Source organism: Athene noctua, chromosome 31 (genome assembly GCF_965140245.1).
Source record: "Athene noctua chromosome 31, bAthNoc1.hap1.1, whole genome shotgun sequence".
NCBI classification, from domain to species: domain Eukaryota; kingdom Metazoa; phylum Chordata; class Aves; order Strigiformes; family Strigidae; genus Athene; species Athene noctua.
Window position 1 is genome coordinate 574,357 of NC_134067.1, and position 17,298 is coordinate 591,654.

The 17,298-nt window shown below is 68.7% G+C and overlaps 3 protein-coding genes across 4 annotated transcripts; 2 read left to right on the top strand and 1 right to left on the bottom strand.

Annotated features, from left to right (window-relative positions):
* Window positions 1-5,534: 5,534 nt before the first annotated feature.
* CD37 (CD37 molecule) lies at window positions 5,535-8,439 on the bottom strand. 2 transcript variants are annotated; one of them, XM_074930049.1, is made up of 9 exons: window positions 8,398-8,439; window positions 8,202-8,269; window positions 7,625-7,697; window positions 7,412-7,536; window positions 7,067-7,141; window positions 6,855-6,929; window positions 6,575-6,754; window positions 6,386-6,469; window positions 5,535-5,666 (listed from the first exon to the last, which is right to left on the bottom strand). In XM_074930049.1, exons 2-9 carry the CDS (start codon window positions 8,265-8,267, stop codon window positions 5,589-5,591), a joined length of 756 nt encoding a protein of 251 aa, XP_074786150.1. In that variant the 5' UTR covers window positions 8,268-8,269; window positions 8,398-8,439; the 3' UTR covers window positions 5,535-5,588. The 2 variants fall into 2 exon arrangements, with proteins under 2 accessions (XP_074786150.1, XP_074786149.1); XM_074930048.1 differs by having other exon boundaries at window positions 6,855-6,959.
* A 963-nt stretch (window positions 8,440-9,402) lies between these two features.
* SLC6A16 (solute carrier family 6 member 16) lies at window positions 9,403-15,417 on the top strand. The gene is made up of 12 exons (XM_074929837.1): window positions 9,403-10,005; window positions 10,086-10,243; window positions 11,060-11,183; window positions 11,291-11,466; window positions 12,164-12,274; window positions 12,376-12,617; window positions 12,888-13,019; window positions 13,781-13,862; window positions 14,111-14,312; window positions 14,393-14,552; window positions 14,663-14,825; window positions 15,160-15,417. Exons 1-12 carry the CDS (start codon window positions 9,423-9,425, stop codon window positions 15,415-15,417), a joined length of 2,391 nt encoding a protein of 796 aa, XP_074785938.1. The 5' UTR covers window positions 9,403-9,422.
* A 493-nt stretch (window positions 15,418-15,910) lies between these two features.
* Window positions 15,911-17,269, top strand: BAX (BCL2 associated X, apoptosis regulator). The gene is made up of 6 exons (XM_074930070.1): window positions 15,911-16,007; window positions 16,168-16,216; window positions 16,358-16,519; window positions 16,609-16,744; window positions 16,849-16,953; window positions 17,064-17,269. The coding sequence occupies exons 2-6, from the start codon at window positions 16,188-16,190 to the stop codon at window positions 17,085-17,087; spliced, it is 456 nt and encodes a 151-aa protein (XP_074786171.1). The 5' UTR covers window positions 15,911-16,007; window positions 16,168-16,187; the 3' UTR covers window positions 17,088-17,269.
* The last annotated feature ends 29 nt before the right edge of the window (window positions 17,270-17,298 follow it).

Here is a 17,298-nt window from a genome sequence, read left to right on the forward strand (position 1 = left end):
AGGGTCTGGCTGCCAGGGCCGCGGTGCCGTGGGCAGAGGCGGGGCCCTGGCTTCTGCCAGGCTCGATTTTCACCGTTTGCTCATTTTTCTCCTTTTCTTTGACGGTTTTTCGGAGCTGAGCTCGTGGTGTCCCCCCGCCGTGTCCCTCTGGGCCCAGCGCAGACCACCCGTGTCCCCCCCACCCCGTTTTCCCCCCCCCCTCCTCGCTGTGTCCCTCCAGGCCCGGCGCAGACCTACGTGGCCCAGGCGTCGGGTGTCCGGCCCAGGCGGTCGTGGAGCCGCGTCGTCTCCAGCTGCAGCTCCTGGAGAGGGGGGGGGGGAAAGAATTTTCAGCCCCCGTGAGGGCAAAGAGTTTTTTTCAGACCCTGCGGGGAGAATTCGGGCGCTCCGCACCGCTCTGCGTTCCTCAGGGCAGGACCGGTGCGGCCCAGCGCTACCACAGGTGGCACCAGTACGGCTGCTGGGAGCACTGGTTTTTCCCTGCAGCCCCCCCCCCCCTGCCCCAGGATGGGCTGTTTGGATGGTGCCTCTACCCCGCACGCTGTGGCAAGGGGCTGTGGCTACCAACCCTCAAGAGAGAGTGGCCACCTCGGGGCTCTGCCTGTGGCCCAGGGGCTCGGACTCCTCCTGGTGTGGCTCCCCGCGGCCAGGAGGAGTTGGGGGGCTCTGGGGGGGGGTGCTGTACCTGCACCACCCTGTTGTACTCGTCCAGCGCCGCCGTCAGCTCCTCCACGCGCTGCCTGGCCTGGGGAACAGGAACGACGCTGGGGCTGGGGGGGTCCGGCCGTGGAAGGGGGGGCTGTGGGGGGGCGACGCAGCGTTGGCCGGAGCTGAGCGTGTCCCCGGGCGGGTGCTCACCTGGGCGAGGGCCGCGTCGTGGGAGGAGAGGAGCGTGGAGCAGCGGCAGAGCTGGGCCTGGCGGGGGCAGAGGCTGCGTTAGGCGGGACATGGGGAATATTTCTGTCCAGGAGGGGCTGGTGGGGGCTGGAATGGGCTGCGCAGGGCAGGGGGGGAGTCCCCATCCCTGGGGGGGGTTGGAGAGTTGGGGTGACCCAGCGCTGAGGGATCTGGGGGAGTTGGGAACGGTCAGGGGGAGGGTCATGGTTGGGCTGGAGGAGCTTCAGGGGCTTTTCCAACCTGAGTCTGGGATTCTGTGACGTTGGGGGGCCACTGGGGAGTTGAAGCTCCCCCAGTCCAACCATGAACCCAACACTGACCGTCCTCAAGGGCTTTTCCAACCAAGAGGATTCTGGGACACTGGGGACGTTGAGGAGCTGGGAACGGTCGGTGTTGGGTTCACGGTGGCACTGGAAGAGCTTCAAGGGCTTTTCCAACCTGAGTCTGGGATTCTGGGACACTGGGGGGACACTGGGGACATTGGGGAGTTGAAGCTCCCCCAGTCCAACCATGAACCCAACACTGACCGTCCTCAAGGGCTTTTCCAACCAAGAGGATTCTGGGACAGTGGGGGGACATTGGGGACACGGGGGAGCTGGGAACGGTCGGTGTTGGGTTCATGGTTGGGCTGGAGGAGCTTCAAGGGCTTTTCCGACCCAATTCTGGGACCCTGGGGCAGTTGGGTGTGTACTGGTGTCCGTGCCACGACACAGAGGACGGGGCTGCCCACGGACAGGCAGCACCTGACCCTCCGCTGTCTGTTCAGGGGACAGACACCCGCCTCGTTAGTGCCTAACGAGGTGCTGGCATTGGCCAGCCGGCACGGCTGCTGCCCATTACCTCCATGTTGGCCACCTCGGCTGTCAGCACCTGGATCTGCTCCCTCAGCCCGTGGCCCTCCGTGAGCAGCTGCTGGTTCTGCTCGGGACAGACGGCGTCGGGGTTCCGTGCCAGGGAAAGGCCCCCCCGTGGCCCCCCCGGCAGCGTCCTCACCTCCTCCCGCAGCCCCTCGGCTTGCAGGCGCAGGCACTGCTGCTCCTGTTCCTGGGGAGGCAAAGCGGGGGGGGGGGGGGGGCCCTGAGCCGCTGTCCCGGGCGTCTCGGCGGGGTCAGGCGGGAGGAGGTCGGGTCTCTCACCAAGCGCTGCGTCCGCCGGCGCAGCTCCTTGTTCTCCTCCTCCAGTCCCTTCGCCACGGCCTTCAGATCCTCCAGCTCCTCGCCGGCAGCTCGCGCCTGCTCCAGCGCCTGCTGGCTGCTGCGGGGACAAAGGGACAGCGGTGCCCCCGCGGCCCTCCTCGGGGCTCAGCCCCCAGCCCAGCGCCCCGGGACGCCCCCAGGGCATCGCACCATCGCAGCTGGGCCTTCAGCTGCGCCGTCTCCTCGGCCAGGCGGGCGCTGAGCTCCTCGGCCGACTCGGCGTCCCGCTGCAGCTTGGCGTTCCGGGAGGCCAGCTGGGCCAGGCGGCCACGCAGGGCGGCGGCTTCCGCGCTGCGGGGTGCGAGAGGGGCAGGCTCTTAGGAACCTCCCTTCTCTGAGGATGTTATTAATAGCAGGACTAATTAATAACGAGCTCTTGGTTTACAGGTGTCACCCCGAGAGCAGAGGCGCTGGGGACACAGCGACAGCTCAACCCGGCACGGGTCGCTGGGCCCCTGCGCAGCCCCCACCGGGGCTGGCCTAGAGCCCAGGGGAGCTGAGGGACGGAAAATCCATCTCGGGGGCGAAGGTTTGGACATGAGAAAAGATAAAAAATACGTTATTTATGTTTTAGACACAAGAAAATGTAAGAATTCAGTGATATTAGACATAGCAAAAGATACGCAATAAGTGATTAACTCCGGGGAAGCGATTTAGGACGCGAAGCTGCACATAAAGTTGACGTTAAATAGAACATTTTGGGTCTTTTTCAGGAGCCTGCGGGGGAATTCTGACGGAGCTGGTTCGGAAGAGCAGTGGCTGCGCTGAGCGAGGGCGGCCTCGGGAGAGGGGCTGGAAGGGAACGGTGAGAACGGGCTGACGCTGGGGGGGGGGACTCGGGAAATTAACGATGAGCCGAGAGCTGAAAGTTCCTGGGAACCCCCCAAAGCCTCTTTGCGTCGGGGTGTGGTGGAGAATCTCACACACACAAGGTGACTTTTGGGAGCCGCTGCCGCTCGCCGAGGCGCTGCCCGGCCCTGAGCCGTCCCCCGGAGGTACCCGCGGCCGGGGGGAACCCTCACACAGGGGGTTGGGGATGCGGCGCCGTTCGGGGGCTGCTCTGAGGCCGGGGACGCCGGCGCAGAGAGGGGGGCCCAGCGCCACGGCCCCGCTGAGCCGGTACTTACGGGCTGACGATGTCGCTGTCGCCGCCGTCCGCCTCGAGCTGCTCAGCTGTCGGGGCCACATGTCCTTCCCCTGCTGCAGGCGGGCACAAGGTTCCAGGGCTGAGCCGTGCTCCCACCGGCAGCCCTGGCTGAGCAGGCAGCGGGGCGCTGCCAGCATCCGTCTGTCTGTCTGCCCCTTCGCTGTCAGGAGCAGCCTGGGGCCGGCAGCACCGCAACAGCTTCCCCAGATGTCAAAGCTACCAGCTCCTGCTCACACTGCCGCTGTGAGCCGGCACCCACGTGTCTCTGCAAACACCATCATGCGCCCACCCAGCCGCTCTCCCCGGCAGGCAGGAAGGCGGCGAGGGCTGCTGGAGGGGGGACACGGCCACACGGACACTGACAGCCCCACCAAAGCTCCACCAGGCACCCATTTCCCACCCCCCCGCTCCCCTCACCCCTCTTTCCCGTTGCCAACACCCACCCACGATCACCAGGCCGAGGTCGCCCGACGCCACATCCCGCTCCTCGGCGAGCCGCGAGCCCCTGGGGGGAGATGGGGACTGTTGGTTGCGTCACGATACGCAAGAAAACTCTGTCCCCGGTGTCCTGGTACTGACCCCTCCTGCTGACAGGAGGCGATCCACTCCCTCATGACGGCGTGGAAGGTGGGCAGGTCCAGCGCCGCGCCCGCCGCCTCGGCGTCCAGCATGCGGTGCAGGGCCCGCAGCCGGCCCTCCTCGCCGCTCTGCCCCGTCAGCGCCTGCAGGTACTCGACCACCTGCCCCGCCAGCACCAGCCCTGCGGCACAGCGGGGTAAAGCCACCCCCCTCCCTCACCCCGTGGCTGGTGGCCGGCTCCGTGCACAAGCCCCCACAGAGGTCGAGGTGGGACTAGGATGGGGCTGAGCTATGGGGAGGGTGTGGAGTGAGGGGGGGGGTGGGTGTTTGGGTCCCCGAATCTCCCCGTCCCTGCGTGGGGGCAGGTTGTGTGTAGGAGGGTTTTTTTCTGGCGGTTTTGTGCGTGGTGGAGCTGAGTTCACCGCGGGGTTGAGCCCTCAGAGGTGCCTCGAAGCCATATCTGGGGCTCTGGGGCCCCCCCCGCCCCGGGTGTGGGCCCCCCCTGGCGCTGACACCGGCCCCTCGCTACCTGTGTGCTCAGGGTCGCAGACGGCGAAGGTGCGGTTGAGGACAAACTCCTCCGAGCAGCAGCTCTCGCCCTGGCATGAGGCGGCGCTGTCCCGGGCTGATGGGGAGAGGGGGGGGATTATGGAGGGACCTGACCCCTCGCCCCCTCTCACTCCCCGGTCCCTCCCGTCACCCCGCGGGGGGAGCTGCCGGCCGGTACCCACTTTGCGACAGGTCCTGCGGGGTCTCCGCCTCCGGGGGGGGCACAGCGGAGCTGCGCGGTGAGGGGGCTGCGGGCGCCTCCGCCGCCATCGCGCTGGCGATGGGGGTCGGGGGGGGGGGGTGTGAGGGGGGTCCCCGCCGCCCCGAGGCACGGCCGGAGGTCCCGGGGGTGCCGCTGCCCCGAGGAGCGGGGGCCACGGTGCTACCTGGGGCCGGGCCGGGCCGAGGGGGTGCGGGGGGGGGCCCGGGGCCGCGGCCGCTCCTCACGGGGCCTGCGAGAGCCGTTCCCGCCCAGGGGAGGAGGCGGGAAAAAAGGGGGCGTGGCCTGGGCGCGAGCTGTTCCCGCTCAGAGGCGGAGGTGGGAAAAAAGGGGGCGTGGCATGGCGGGAGCTGTTCCCACCTATAGGAGGGGATGGGTAAAAAAGGGCGGAGCCTGGCGCGAGAGGTTCCCGCCCAGGGGAGGAGGCGGGAAAAAAGGGGGCGTGGCATGGCGCAAGCTGTTCCCGCCTATAGGAGGGGATGGGTAAAAAGGGGCGGGGCCTGGCGCGAGCAGTTCCCGCCTATAAAAAGTGGACAAAAGGGGCGTGGCCTAGTGCCAGCTGTTCCTGCCCAGGGGTGGAAATAAAGGGGGCGTGGCTTGGCGCGAGCTGTTCCCGTCTAGAAAAGCTGATCAAAAAGGGGCGGAGCCTGGCGCGGGCAGTTTCCACCCAGGGGTGGAGGAGTAATAAGGGGCGTGGCCTAGCGCCAGCTGTTCCCGCCCAGGGGCGGAGGCGGGTAACAAGGGGGCGTGACCTGGAGCGAGTTGTTCCCGCCTATGAGAGGTGGGTTAAAAAGGGGCGGGGCCTGGCGTGAGCCATTCCCGCCCCACAAGCAAAGGGGCGGGGCTAGCGCCGCTCCGGGCGGGAGAGTCGGATGGTGGCGGGTCCCGTCCCGTCCCGGTCCCCGTCCCCGTCCCCGTCCCCATCCCGGTCCTGTCCCATCGTGCTGCTTCCAGCGGGGTTTATTGACCGAAAGCCGCGGGAGCCCCCCGGTGCCCCCCCTCAGAGCCCCCGCAGCAGTTTCTCGTAGTCGGGGTCCAGGTTCCGGAGCAGGAACATCGACAGCATCAGCAGGCAGAGCTGGGGGAGGCCAGGCGCTGCCTCACGGCTGCCCCCGTCCTGCCCCGCTGCCCCCAAACTGCCCCCGACCTGCCCCGCTGCCCCCAAACCACCCCCAAACTCCCCACAGCCCCCCCAACTGCTCCACAGCCCCCAAACCACCCCATGCCCCCACAACTGACCCCCAAACTGCCCCAGAGCCCCCCCCAAACTGCCCCAGAGCCCCCCCAACTGCCCCAGAGCCCCCCCAACCTCCCCATAATCCCCCCAACTGCCCCACAGCACCCCCCAACTTCCCCATAACCCCTCCAACTGCCCCACAGCCCCACAAACCCCCAAACTGCTCCACAGCCCCCCAAACTGCCCCCAAACCCCCAAACTGCCCCCAACCCCCCCCAACCCCTCCAATTTCCCCATAGCCCCCCCAACTTCCCCATAACCCCCCCAAACTGCCCCACAGACCCCCCCAAACTGCCCACAGCCCCCCCCAACTGCCCACAAACCCCCAAACTGCCCCAGAGCCCCCCCAACTGCCCCACAACCCCCCAAACTGCCCCCCAACCCCTCCAATTTCCCCATAGCCCCCCCAACTTCCCCATAACCCCCCCAAACTGCCCCACAGACTCCTCCAACTGCCCCACAACCCCCCCTAACTGCCCCATAACCCCCCCCCAAAGTACCCCCCAGCTCTGAGAACTCCCCCACGGCCCCGCAGCCCCCCCGGCTGCCCCCCCCCGTACCTCCAGCAGGCCGATGCCCAGGCAGACCCCCACGATGGTGACCAGGTTTTCCCCCAGCCAGCCCCGGACACCCTCGGCGCAGCCCTGCGGGAGGAGGGTGACAACGGGGGAGCCCCACCTCGCTCTGCGCCCCCCCCCCGCCCTCCCCAGCTCCCCCCCCCCCCCCCCAGCACCCTGTGCCTCACTCACCGTGGGGAAGATATCCTGGGGGGCAGCTGTGGGGCAGCGGCCCCGGGGGAGCACCCGGGGGGGGCTCTGGGTGCTGTTGGGTGCCTCGAGGCAGGAGCAGGCAACAGCCCCGTTCTCACTCCCAGGGGGGGCGTCAGGGGGGGTCCAGTCCTGGGGTCCGTTCCAGCCGCAGCAGCTGAGCTGGAGCAGGGAAGGGGGGGGCGGGGGGGGGCAGGTGATCAGTGGGGTGGCTGCAGGGGGTAGCGGGGGGGCAGCCGTGGGGCTGGGGGGGGCCACTCGCCTGCTGCTGGACGGCGTCCCAGCTCTCCTGCGGGTCCCCAAGCGGCCCCTGGGCTGGGTACCCCCGGATCAGCTCCTGCACGTAGGTGGCCACCTTGGTGGCCAACTGCAGGGAGGGGGTGAGGGCGCAGCACCCCACAATAACGCGGGGGGGGGGTGTGTGTGTGCCCCCCCCCCGCACCCCCCCCGCCAGCAGCCCCCCCCTCCCCTTACAGTGAGACGCTGGGTGTAGACGATGACCCCCACGGTGATCTGGGCAGCGAAGAGCAGCAGCAGGATCCCGAAGTACTGAGGGCAGGAAGGAAAAAAGCGTGGGGGGGGGGGGGGTCAGACTGACACCCCCCCATGCCCCCCCCCCAGCCCCACGGCACCAAGGGGGGTGCAGAGGGGCTGCTCTGCCCCCCCCTCCCCACTGCTGCCCCACGAGCACAGGATGTGGTGAGGCCACGTGGCCCCGCAGCCACCCCAGGAAATTGCAGCAGTGTGTGGCCCCCCCCTCCTGTCCCCAAAGCCCTCTGTGTGCCCCCCCCCGGCCCCCCCCCATCCTGACACACTCACCAGCAGCAGCAGGGCCCTGATTTCCTTGAGGGCGCCCAGGCAGCCCAGGAAGCCCAGGAGCATCGTCACGACGCCGACCCCCGAGAAGGTGTAGGACCAGACCCGCAGGCTGTACAGCGGCGACCCTGGGGGGGGGCACAGGGGTCAGGGTGCCCCCCCCCCCCCCCCGCTTTGGGGTGCCCCCCCCCCCGCCCGGCTCAGGGGGTCCCTTACCCAGCACGGCGGCGAAGCTCTGCCGGTCAAAGAGGACCCAGAGGCCGAAGGCGAGGAGGAGGCTGCCCAGGGCCTGGGGGGGACAGTAAGTGTGGGGGGGGGGGCCCTGGGGTGCTGTGTGGGGGTCCAGCCCCTTGCCACCCCCCCAGGACATTGTTGGTCCCCAATCAGCCCCCCCCAAAACATGGCTGGGGCTCCCATCCCCATGTGTGTCCCCCCCCACACTCCCATCCCCATGTCCCTTCTTGCACCCCCAAGTCCCCCCCCCACACCCCCATGTCCCCCCCAAGTCCCTCCTGCACCCCGAAGTCCCCATCCTCACCCCCCAAGACCCCCCTCACACCCCCAAGTCCCCCCCATGTCCCTCCTGCACCCCGAAGTCCCCCTCCACACCCCCCAAGACCCCCCTCACACCCCCAAGTCCCCTACGTCCCCCGCCGCACTCCCCAAGACCCCCCCTCCCCATGTCCCCGCTGCACCCCCGAGTCCCCCACGTCCCCTGTGCACCCCCCGAGACCCCAGCCCCACGTGTGTCCCCCCCCCGCACCCCCCAAGTCCCCCCCCCAGACCCACTCACAAAGAAGAACAGGTTGAAGAGGAAGAGGAAGCCCTTGGCGAGGCCGAGGCAACTTTTGGGGTTCATGTCTGCGTTTGGGGAGGGGGGAGCGTGGGGTCAGCACCCACCCGGGGCCCGATCCGGCCCCTTCAGAGGGTCCAGTGAGCGCCCCCAATACCCCCCCCCCCCAAACACAAGCCCCCCCCGCCCCGGGCACCTGCGGCGCCGCGTCCCCGGCTCCGTGTCGGGGCAGGAAGCGCCCGGGGCAGCGGAAGCTCCGCGGGGGGGGGGGGGCGGCACCGGGGCAGGGCCGCTCCGCACCCCCCACCCGGGACGGGACCCCCCCCCGTGAAAGTTGAACGATCCCTCGTGACACCCCCACAGCATCTCCCGGGGGTCCCCCGGGGACAGGATTGGGGGGGGGGGGGGGGTGCGTGCAGGCGGGGATGATGGTGAGGATGAGGATGGTGAGGATGAGGATGGTGAGGATGAGGATGATGCCCTGGGGAGCCCCAAGGTTCAGAGCCGCCCCCCCCCCCCGCGGGGGCCGGCATTGAGGGGGGGGTGTGAATCTGGGGGCGACGCCTCTGGGCGGCCCGTCCCGTCCCGTCCCGTCCCATCCCGGCTGATGCAACCGGCCGTGGCACGGCGGCCCCCGGGTGAGCGGGGCTGGGGGGGGGGCTGCTGGGGTGGGGGGGGCGGGGGGGGGCTGCAGGGGTGGGGTGGGGGCTGAGGGGCAGGATGGGGGGGCTGCAGGGATGGGGGGGGGGCTGCAGGGGTGGGGTGGGGGCTGAGGGGCAGGATGGGGGGGCTGCAGGGATGAGGGGGGGGGCTGCAGGGGTGTTTGGGGGGGTTGCGGGGATGGAGGGGGGGCAGCGGGGATGTGGGGGGGCAGCGGGGGTGTGGGGGGGCTGAGGGGGAGGATGGGGGGGCCGAGGGGCTGTCCAGGCCCGGGGGGGCTGGCGGGGGCCGTGGCTCACTCGCCCACATGCCACTGGCCCTCGTGGCACGCACGGGCACGTGTGTGCGGGTACGGCCGGGGGGGGGGGGGGGGAGGTCCCACTGGGACGGGGGGGGGGCGCGTGGGACTGGCACCGGTGTGACCCCAACACGTGTGTGTGCGTGTGTGTGTGTGTGTGTGCATGTGCATGTCTGTGTGCATGTGTGTGTCTGTGTGCATGTCTGTGTGCGTGTGTCTGTGTGTGTGTGTCTGTGTGCATGTGTGTCTGTGTGCGTGTCTGCATGTGTATGTCTGTGTGCATGTGTGTGTGCACATGTGTCCATGCGTGTCTGTGTGCATGTGCATGCGTGTCTGTCCACGTGTATGCATGTGCATCCGTGTGTGTCCATGTCCACGTGTCCATGTGTGTGTCCGTGTGTGCACATGTCTTATGTGTGTCCATGCATGTGTCCGTGTATGTGTGCGTGTCCGTGTATGTGTGCGTGTCCGTGTGTGCATGTGTGGGCGCATCCATGCGTGTGTGCATGTATCTCTGTGTCCGTGTACGTGTGCGTGTCTGTGCATGTGTGTCCGCGTCTGTGTGTGTGTGTCCGTATGTGCATGTCTCTGTCCACGTGTGTGCATGTGCACGCGTGTGTCATGTGTGTCCCCGTGTGTCCGTGTCCGTCCCTGACCCCCGCAGCCCCCCCGCCATGCCGAAGGCGCAGCCGGTGCCGGGGGGGGACCCCGTCCCCCTCCAAGAGGAGCCGCCCCCCCGCCCCGCCTGGGCCAGTAAAGCCCAGTACATACTGGCCCAGCTGGGCTTCTCCGTGGGGCTGGGCAACGTCTGGCGCTTCCCCTACCTCTGCCACCAGAACGGGGGCGGTGAGTGCCGCGGGGGGGGGCACTGGGGGGGTGCGGGGGGGGGGGCCGCTGGGTGCCCCCTCACCCCCCCGCTCCCGCAGGGGCCTTCCTCCTGCTCTACCTCCTCCTCCTCCTCCTCCTGGGCCTCCCGCTGCTCTTCCTGGAGCTGGCGCTGGGGCAGAGCCTGCGCCGGGGCAGCGTCGGCGTCTGGACCAGGATCAGCCCCCGCCTCGGGGGGGTCGGGCTGGCCAGCTGCCTGGTGAGGGGGGGGCGCCGGGGCACCCTCAGTGGCACTGACGGGGCTGGGGGGGGGTTGTTTCTGGGGGGATCTGAGGAGGGGGGGGTCTCGGGGGGCTGTGGGGGACTCAGGGGGGATGTGGGGGGGGGGGTGTCTCTGGGGGGATTTGAGGGGGGGGTGTCTCTAGGGAGGGAGGGTAAGGGGGGGTTCTGTGGGACCCAGGGGGGTGTCTGGGCACTATGGGGGGGCTCAGGGCACCCTCAGTGGCACTGACAGGGCTGGGGGGGGTGTCTCTGGGGGGATCTGAGGAGGGGGGTGTCTCGGGGGGCTGTGGGGGACTCAGGGGGCATTTGAGGGGGGTGTGTCTCTGGGGGGGGGGTAAGTGGGGGGTCTGTGGGACCCAGGGGGGTGTCTGGGCACTATGGGGGGGCTCAGGGCACCCTCAGTGGCACTGATGGTGCTGGGGAGGGGGTGTCTCTGAGGAGGGGGGTGTCTTGGGGGGCTGAAAGGGGGGTCTCAGGGGGGATGGTGAGGGCGGGTGTCTCTGGGGGGGCTGAGGGGGGTTTCGGGGAGGACCTGAGGGGGGTGTGATTCTGGGGGGGGTGTCTCTGGGACCCAGGGGGGCGTCTGGGCACTATGGGGGGGGCTCAGGGCACCCTCAGTGGCACTGACGGTGCTGGGGGGTGGGGGTGTCCCAGAGGAGCACCGTGGGGTGCTCACTGTGGGGGAGGCAGCATGGGGGGGGGGGTGTCACACTTACCCAATGTGTTTGGGGGTGTCCCCGTGTCCCTCCGAGCCCCCCCCGCTGCAGCATCTCAGCCGAGGTGTCCCCCCCAGGTCTGCGTCTTCGTGGCTCTGTACTACAACGTCATCATCGCCTGGAGCCTCCTCTACCTCGCCCGCTCCTTCCAGCACCCCCTGCCCTGGCAGAGCTGCCCCAGCGCCCGCCCCAACCACACAGGTAGGGAGGGGGGTGCCCAGGGAGCGCTGGGGGGGGGTCACGGGGTGTCTCAGGGCACCCTGACCCTGTGTGACCTGCTCTGTGTCCGTGTGTCCCCCCCCTCCCAGAGCCTGAGTGTGCCCTGAGCTCCCCCACTGCCTATTTCTGGTACCGGCAGACACTGGACATCACCCCCGAAATGGGGGTCGGGGGGGGGCTCCAGCCGGCCATAGTGGGGGGGCTGCTGGGGGCCTGGGCCCTGGTGGGGGCTTCGCTGCTCAAAGGCATCAAATCCTCGGGAAAGGTGGGTGAGGCGGCCCCATATTGCTTGGGGGGGCTGCTGGGGTTGGGGGGGAAGGGGAGGGGGCGTGGGGGGCTCTGTTGGGGGGCTCCGGCTGTCTTGGAGGGGTCTATGAGGGGGGGCGGGGGACACAGGGGGTGCTGGGGGGGAGACACGGGGTGCTGGAGGGGAAACAGAGGGTTCTGGGGGGACAGGGAGTGTTGGGGGGGATAGGGGGCGCTGGGGAGGACACAGGCGGTGCTGGGGGGGGACACAGGGGGTGCTGGGGGGACAGGGAATGTTGGAGGACACAGGGGGTGCTGGGGGGGGACACAGGCGGTGCTGGGGGGGAAACAGAGGGTGCTGGGGGGACAGGGAGTGTTGGGGGGGATAGGGGGTGCTGGGGGGGGACACCAGGCGGTGCTGGGGGGGGACACAGGCGGTGCTGGGGGGGACAGGGAGTGTTGGGGGGGGACACAGGGGGTGCTGGGGGGGGACACAGGGGGTGCTGGGGGGACAGGGAGTGTTGGGGGGGACAGGGAGTGTTGGGGGGGGGACACAGGCGGTGCTGGGGGGGGAGGGGCATGTGGCACCAGACGGGTGAAGGATTTGGGGTGCCGGTAGGGTGGGCAGAGCTGGGAGGGGTTGTGTGTCCCGGTGTTCCCAACAGTTTGGGGGTGCCATGACCCTGTGGGTGCGGGGGGGGGGGGGGTCCCCACAGGTGCTCTATGTCAGCACCCTCGTCCCCTACCTCGTCCTTTTGTGCCTCCTGGTGCGGGGGCTGCTGCTCGAGGGAGCCCCCGAGGGCATCCGCATCATGTTCACCCCCAAGGTGAGACACCCCTACACCCCCCCCCCCCACCCTGGGGACCACCCCTGCACCCCCAAATCATCTCTACTTACCTCAAATGTGTCCCCCCCCGGCCCCTGCAGGCCTCGGCGTGGGCCACGGGCCAGGCCTGGCGCCAGGCGGCCACGCAGGTTTTCTTCGCGCTGGGGCTGGGCTTCGGCAGCGTCATGGCCTACGCCAGCTACGGGGCGCGCCGGGGCGACGCTCACCGCGACGCCGTGCTGGTGGCCACCCTCAACGCCCTCACCTCTCTCCTGGCCACCCTCGTCGTCTTCGCCGTCTTGGGCGCCCGGGCCACCCGCCGCACCCGGCACTGCCTGCGCAGGTTGGGGGGACACACACGCTTTGGCGGGGCGGGGGGGTGTTGTGGAGGGTTCCCCCCGGCCGCGGGTACCTCCGGGGGACGGCTCAGGGCCGGGCAGCGCCTCGGCGAGCGGCAGCGGCTCCCAAAAGTCACCTTGTGTGTGTGAGATTCTCCACCACACCCCGACGCAAAGAGGCTTTGGGGGGTTCCCAGGAACTTTCAGCTCTCGGCTCATCGTTAATTTCCCGAGTCCCCCCCCAGCGTCAGCCCGTTCTCACCGTTCCCTTCCAGCCCCTCTCCCGAGGCCGCCCTCGCTCAGCGCAGTCACTGCTCTTCCGAACCAGCTCCGTCAGAATTCCCCCGCAGGCTCCTGAAAAAGACCCAAAATGTTCTATTTAACGTCAACTTTATGTGCAGCTTCGCGTCCTAAATCGCTTCCCCGGAGTTAGTCACTTATTTCTTATCTTTTGCTACGTCCGAAAATCAATGAATTCTTACATTTTCTTACATCTAAATCACTTATTTTTTACCTTTTCTTGGGTCTAAACCTTAAATCATGTGTTTTTTATCTTTTCTCACGTCCAAACCTTCGCCCCCGAGATGGATTTTCCGTCCCTCAGCTCCCCTGGGCTCTAGGCCAGCCCCGGTGGGGGCTGCGCAGGGCCCAGCGACTCGTGCCGGGTTGAGCTGTCGCTGTGTCCCCGGCGCCTCTGCTCTCGGGGTGACACCTGTAAAACAATAACTAGTTGTTAATTAGTCCTGCTATTAATAATATTAATTAATATCAATTAATATAACTATAAGTTAATTTATTATATTATAACAACGATATGTAATAATGTTACATATAACTATATTACTTATTATATAGTTTACATAAATACAAAAATAATTAGTACTAATTAATAGGAAAAAATAGTTTTCTAAAGTTTGCTCCTTTTTTTGGGGGGGGTGTGCCCAGCAGTTGGGGTCCCTGCGCGAAGGGGGGGTCCTTAACCCCCCAAGTAGCCACAGGACCCACCGATGTCCCCGTGGCAACGCTGGGGGTGTGTGTGTGTGTCCTCCTCCATGTCTTGTCCCCCCCCAGGAACGTGGAGTTGGTGTCGCAGGCACTGGCGGCGGGGGGGCTGCCTGAGCCCGCGGGGCCCCCCGGGAACCTGACGGCGCTGGCGCCCCCAGTACAGCGCCTGGCTGCGGGGGCTGCCCCCCGCTTTGCGTGACACCCTGGGCCTCACCGACTGCCGCCTGGAGGAGGAGATGAACAAGGTGATGGCGGGGACAGGCTGGACACCCCCCCCGGGGGTGACAGACTGTCCCGTCCCCCCCCCTCCCCAAACCTGCCCCACAGCCCCTCCCAGCTGGCAGCACAGCAGGGGGGGGCAGTCCCCTGCGCAGGGCAAAGTGTCCCCCAAATAACCCCAGACCGCAGGTCCCCCCCGTGCCACCCTCCAACCCAAAACTGGGGTGAGAGTCCTGACCCCTAACTCCCCCCCCCAACCCCTTCCTCACCACAGGGCGTGGAGGGCCCGGGCCTGGCCTTCATCATCTTCACGGAGACGCTGACGCTGCTGCCGGCGGCGCCGCTCTGGTCGGCGCTTTTTTTCCTCACGCTGCTGGGGCTGGGGCTGGGCACCATGTTGGGCACCGCCCAGGCCGTCCTCACGCCTCTGCTCGACGCCTTCCCCGTCCTGCGCCGCCGCCGCGCTCTGCTCACCGGTACGGCTTGGTCGGGGGGGGATTGGGGGGGTCAGGGATGGGGTGGGCAGCCCTCCCAACCCGCTGCTCTGCCCCCACAGTGCTGTGCTGCGCCGGAGGCTTCGTGCTGGGGCTGCCCTTCGCCCAGCGCTCCGGCAGCTACTTGGTGGCCGCCTTTGATGACTATGTGGCCACGCTGCCACTGCTGGCCGTGGGCACCTGCGAGGCTGTGGCCGTGGCCTGGGTCTACGGGGCTGAGAGGTGAGGTGTGGGGTGGGGTGGAGGGAATCCTCTGACACAGTCACGACCTGCCACCACCCCCCTCCCCAAAACTGTCCTGTGGCTCCTGACTCACCCATCCTGTCCCCCAGGTTCATGGCCGTCGTCTGGGAGGTCACAGGCCACCGTCCGTGGCGGATCTACGGGCCCCTGTGGCGCTTTGTTAGCCCTGGGGCCTTGGTGGCCCTGCTGGGGGCCAGCCTGGGCCAGCTGGCCCTGCACCCCCCCACCTACCAGGCTTGGGACCGTACCACGGTGAGACCCCCAAGCTGCGACCCCCCCCACACCTGCTGGTACCCCGATTTGTGGCCGGGACCCCAGGACCTCCCCTGTGTCCCTTGAGACCTCCCCTGTCCCTTCGCACCCCCACAACCCCCCACACCCCACCCGTGACCTCCCCTGTCCCTTTGCACCCCCACACCCCACCCATGGCCTCCCCTGCCCCTTCGCACCCCCCCACCCCACCCGTGACCTCCCCTGTCCCTTTTCACCCCCACACCCCCCCCCCACCCCACCCGTGACGTACCCTGCCCTTTCTTGACCCCCCGAAGGACCCCCCTCCAGCCCCCCCTGACCATCCTCCCCACAGGCAACGTCATGGCGGCGGCCGTACCCGCCCTGGGCCCTGGCGCTCACCGTGGGGCTGATGGTGGTGGCCGTGCTGCCCATCCCCGTCATCGCCCTGCGCCGGGCACTTGGGCCACCTCAGGACCCGCCGGGGCCATGGGACCGGGGGCAGAAGCAGGAGGAGGAGGAGGAGGAGGAGGAGGAGGAGGAGGAGGAGGATGGGGAGAGCGCGGCCGACCCGCCCCGGGCCCCCCCGGCCCCCGCCTCGCTGCCCGGATGAGCGGGAAAGCGCCTCATTGGGGGACGGCGAGGAGCTCTGCTTCCTGATTGGCCGCGCTTCCTGAGGCGGGAGAAGCGCCCATTGGCGGCGCGGGAGAGGGAGGTGGAGCCGCGCGGGAGGGGGCGGTGCCTGTCCCCCGCGTTGCCATGGGGACAGGCGGCGGCCATGTTGAAGCGGGGCAATAAAGGGCTTGGAGGAGGCGGAGCGGAGTTGAGTCCTGAGGGGCGGGACGAAGGGTTGAGGGGCGGGGAGATGGGCGGGGCCGGGCCACACCCGCCGCTTTCAGAACGGGGATGGGCGGGGCTGCGGGACGTCACTCCGGTGTCGATCGCGTGACTTTCCCCGCCCCCCCCGTTCCTCCTTCACGTGACAGGGGGGCGCGGACGGCACCCGCGCACCCCCCCCCCCCCCCCCCCGCTGCCCGTGGCTGGTGTCACGTGACGCCGGCGCCCCGGACCACGTGGTGCGGGCGGCGATGGCGGCGGCGGCGGCGGCCCAGCGGGGCGGCGGCGGCGGCGGCGGCGGCGGCAGCGGCGAGACCGGGGGCGGCTCCGGCGGCCGCGAGCCCGACCCGCCCCCGGGGGGCGGCGGTGAGTGAGGGGGGGGACACGGAGCGGGCGGGACCACCGGGCGCTGCCGTGGGGCCTCGGAGGGGGGGGGGGGGGGGGGCGCGGCCTGTGCGTACCGGGGGGCGCCCGGGGCCGCTCCCCGCTTCCTCCGGGTCAGCGTCCCCCCCCCCGCTCTCCGCAGGGGCCTCGTCGGACCAGATCATGCGGACGGGAGCGATCCTGCTGCGGGGGTGAGTGGAGGGCCGGGCGGGGGGGGGCGGCGGCCCGCCGGGCCAACAAAGTCGGGGTGGGTGGGGGGACCTGAGGCCGCCATCCGGAGCTCCGGGGGGGGTCCCCCGTGGTGTCTTTCTCCCCCACAACCCCCCCCCCAGGTTCATCCGGGACCGCGTGGAGCGCTGCGGGGACGCGCAGGTGGTGGCCCTGAGCCAGGCGGAGCTGGGGGGGCCGCAGCCCAGCAGCCCCGACACCAAACGCCTGAGCGAGTGTCTCCGCCGCATCGGGGACGAGCTCGACAGCAACATGGAGCTGCAGAGGTGGGTGAGGGAGCCCTGAGGGAAGGAGCGGCCCTGGGGGCCCCCCCCCCACCCCCCCGGCTTCGCACTGACCGGCCCACGCCCCCCAGGATGATCGAGCAGGTGGGCTGTCAGGCCCCCAAGGAGCTTTTCTTCCGTGTGGCCGCCGAGATGTTCGCCGACGGCACCTTCAACTGGGGCCGCGTTGTTGCCCTCTTCTACTTTGCCTGCAAACTGGTGCTGAAGGTCGGCCCGGTGCCTCCCCCCCTCTCCACCACCTCTGTACCCCCACAGGGCTCCCCCCAGCCCTCTGTGACACCCACACCCCCCCCCCCCCACGGTCTCTACAGGCGCTTTGCACCAAGGTCCCGGAGCTGGTGCGGACTATTCTGGGCTGGACCATGGAGTACGTGAGGGAGCACGTCCTGGCCTGGATCCAGGCGCAGGGAGGATGGGTGAGTCCCTGGACCCCCTGAGTCCTTGGGGGACTGACAACACCCCCCCCCCCCGCCTTGTTTCGGACCCCCCCACCACGGGAGATCCGCGCTGCTTTTCTCTCCCAAAGATTCTCTTGACCCTGAGGGTTTGAACTGTGTCATCCTGCAAGTCCTGGGAGAAGGAAGAGTCCCCACCCTGTGACACCCCCTGTGTCCCCCACTCCTGGCTGCCACAGCCCCTTTTCTGCTCCAAAACGTGTTTTCACCCCAGAGAGGGGGACCCTGGTGTCTGCTTCTGCCTGGGGGTGGGGGGGGGACCCTGACGTGTGGCTGACACCCCTTTTTTTTTTCCTTCCCCCAGGA

Excerpts from the sequence above, each read along its gene's own strand:
- CD37 (XM_074930048.1), bottom strand. The coding sequence starts at position 8,267 with ATGAACCCCAAAAGTTGCCTCGGCCTCGCCAAGGGCTTCCTCTTCCTC. Across the intron at positions 7,142-7,411 it reads TCAGGGCCCTGCTGCTGCTG|TACTTCGGGATCCTGCTGCT; the intron begins GTGAGTGTGTCA and ends TCCTGCCCTCAG. Across the intron at positions 6,960-7,066 it reads TCTACACCCAGCGTCTCACT|TTGGCCACCAAGGTGGCCAC; the intron begins GTAAGGGGAGGG and ends CCCTCCCTGCAG.
- SLC6A16 (XM_074929837.1), top strand. The coding sequence starts at position 9,423 with ATGTGTATGTCTGTGTGCATGTGTGTGTGCACATGTGTCCATGCGTGT. Across the intron at positions 10,244-11,059 it reads TCGGGCTGGCCAGCTGCCTG|GTCTGCGTCTTCGTGGCTCT; the intron begins GTGAGGGGGGGG and ends TGTCCCCCCCAG. Across the intron at positions 13,020-13,780 it reads AACTTTATGTGCAGCTTCGC|CGCCTGGCTGCGGGGGCTGC; the intron begins GTCCTAAATCGC and ends CCCCCAGTACAG.
- BAX (XM_074930070.1), top strand. The coding sequence starts at position 16,188 with ATGCGGACGGGAGCGATCCTGCTGCGGGG. Across the intron at positions 16,217-16,357 it reads GGAGCGATCCTGCTGCGGGG|GTTCATCCGGGACCGCGTGG; the intron begins GTGAGTGGAGGG and ends CCCCCCCCCCAG. Across the intron at positions 16,520-16,608 it reads AGCAACATGGAGCTGCAGAG|GATGATCGAGCAGGTGGGCT; the intron begins GTGGGTGAGGGA and ends CACGCCCCCCAG.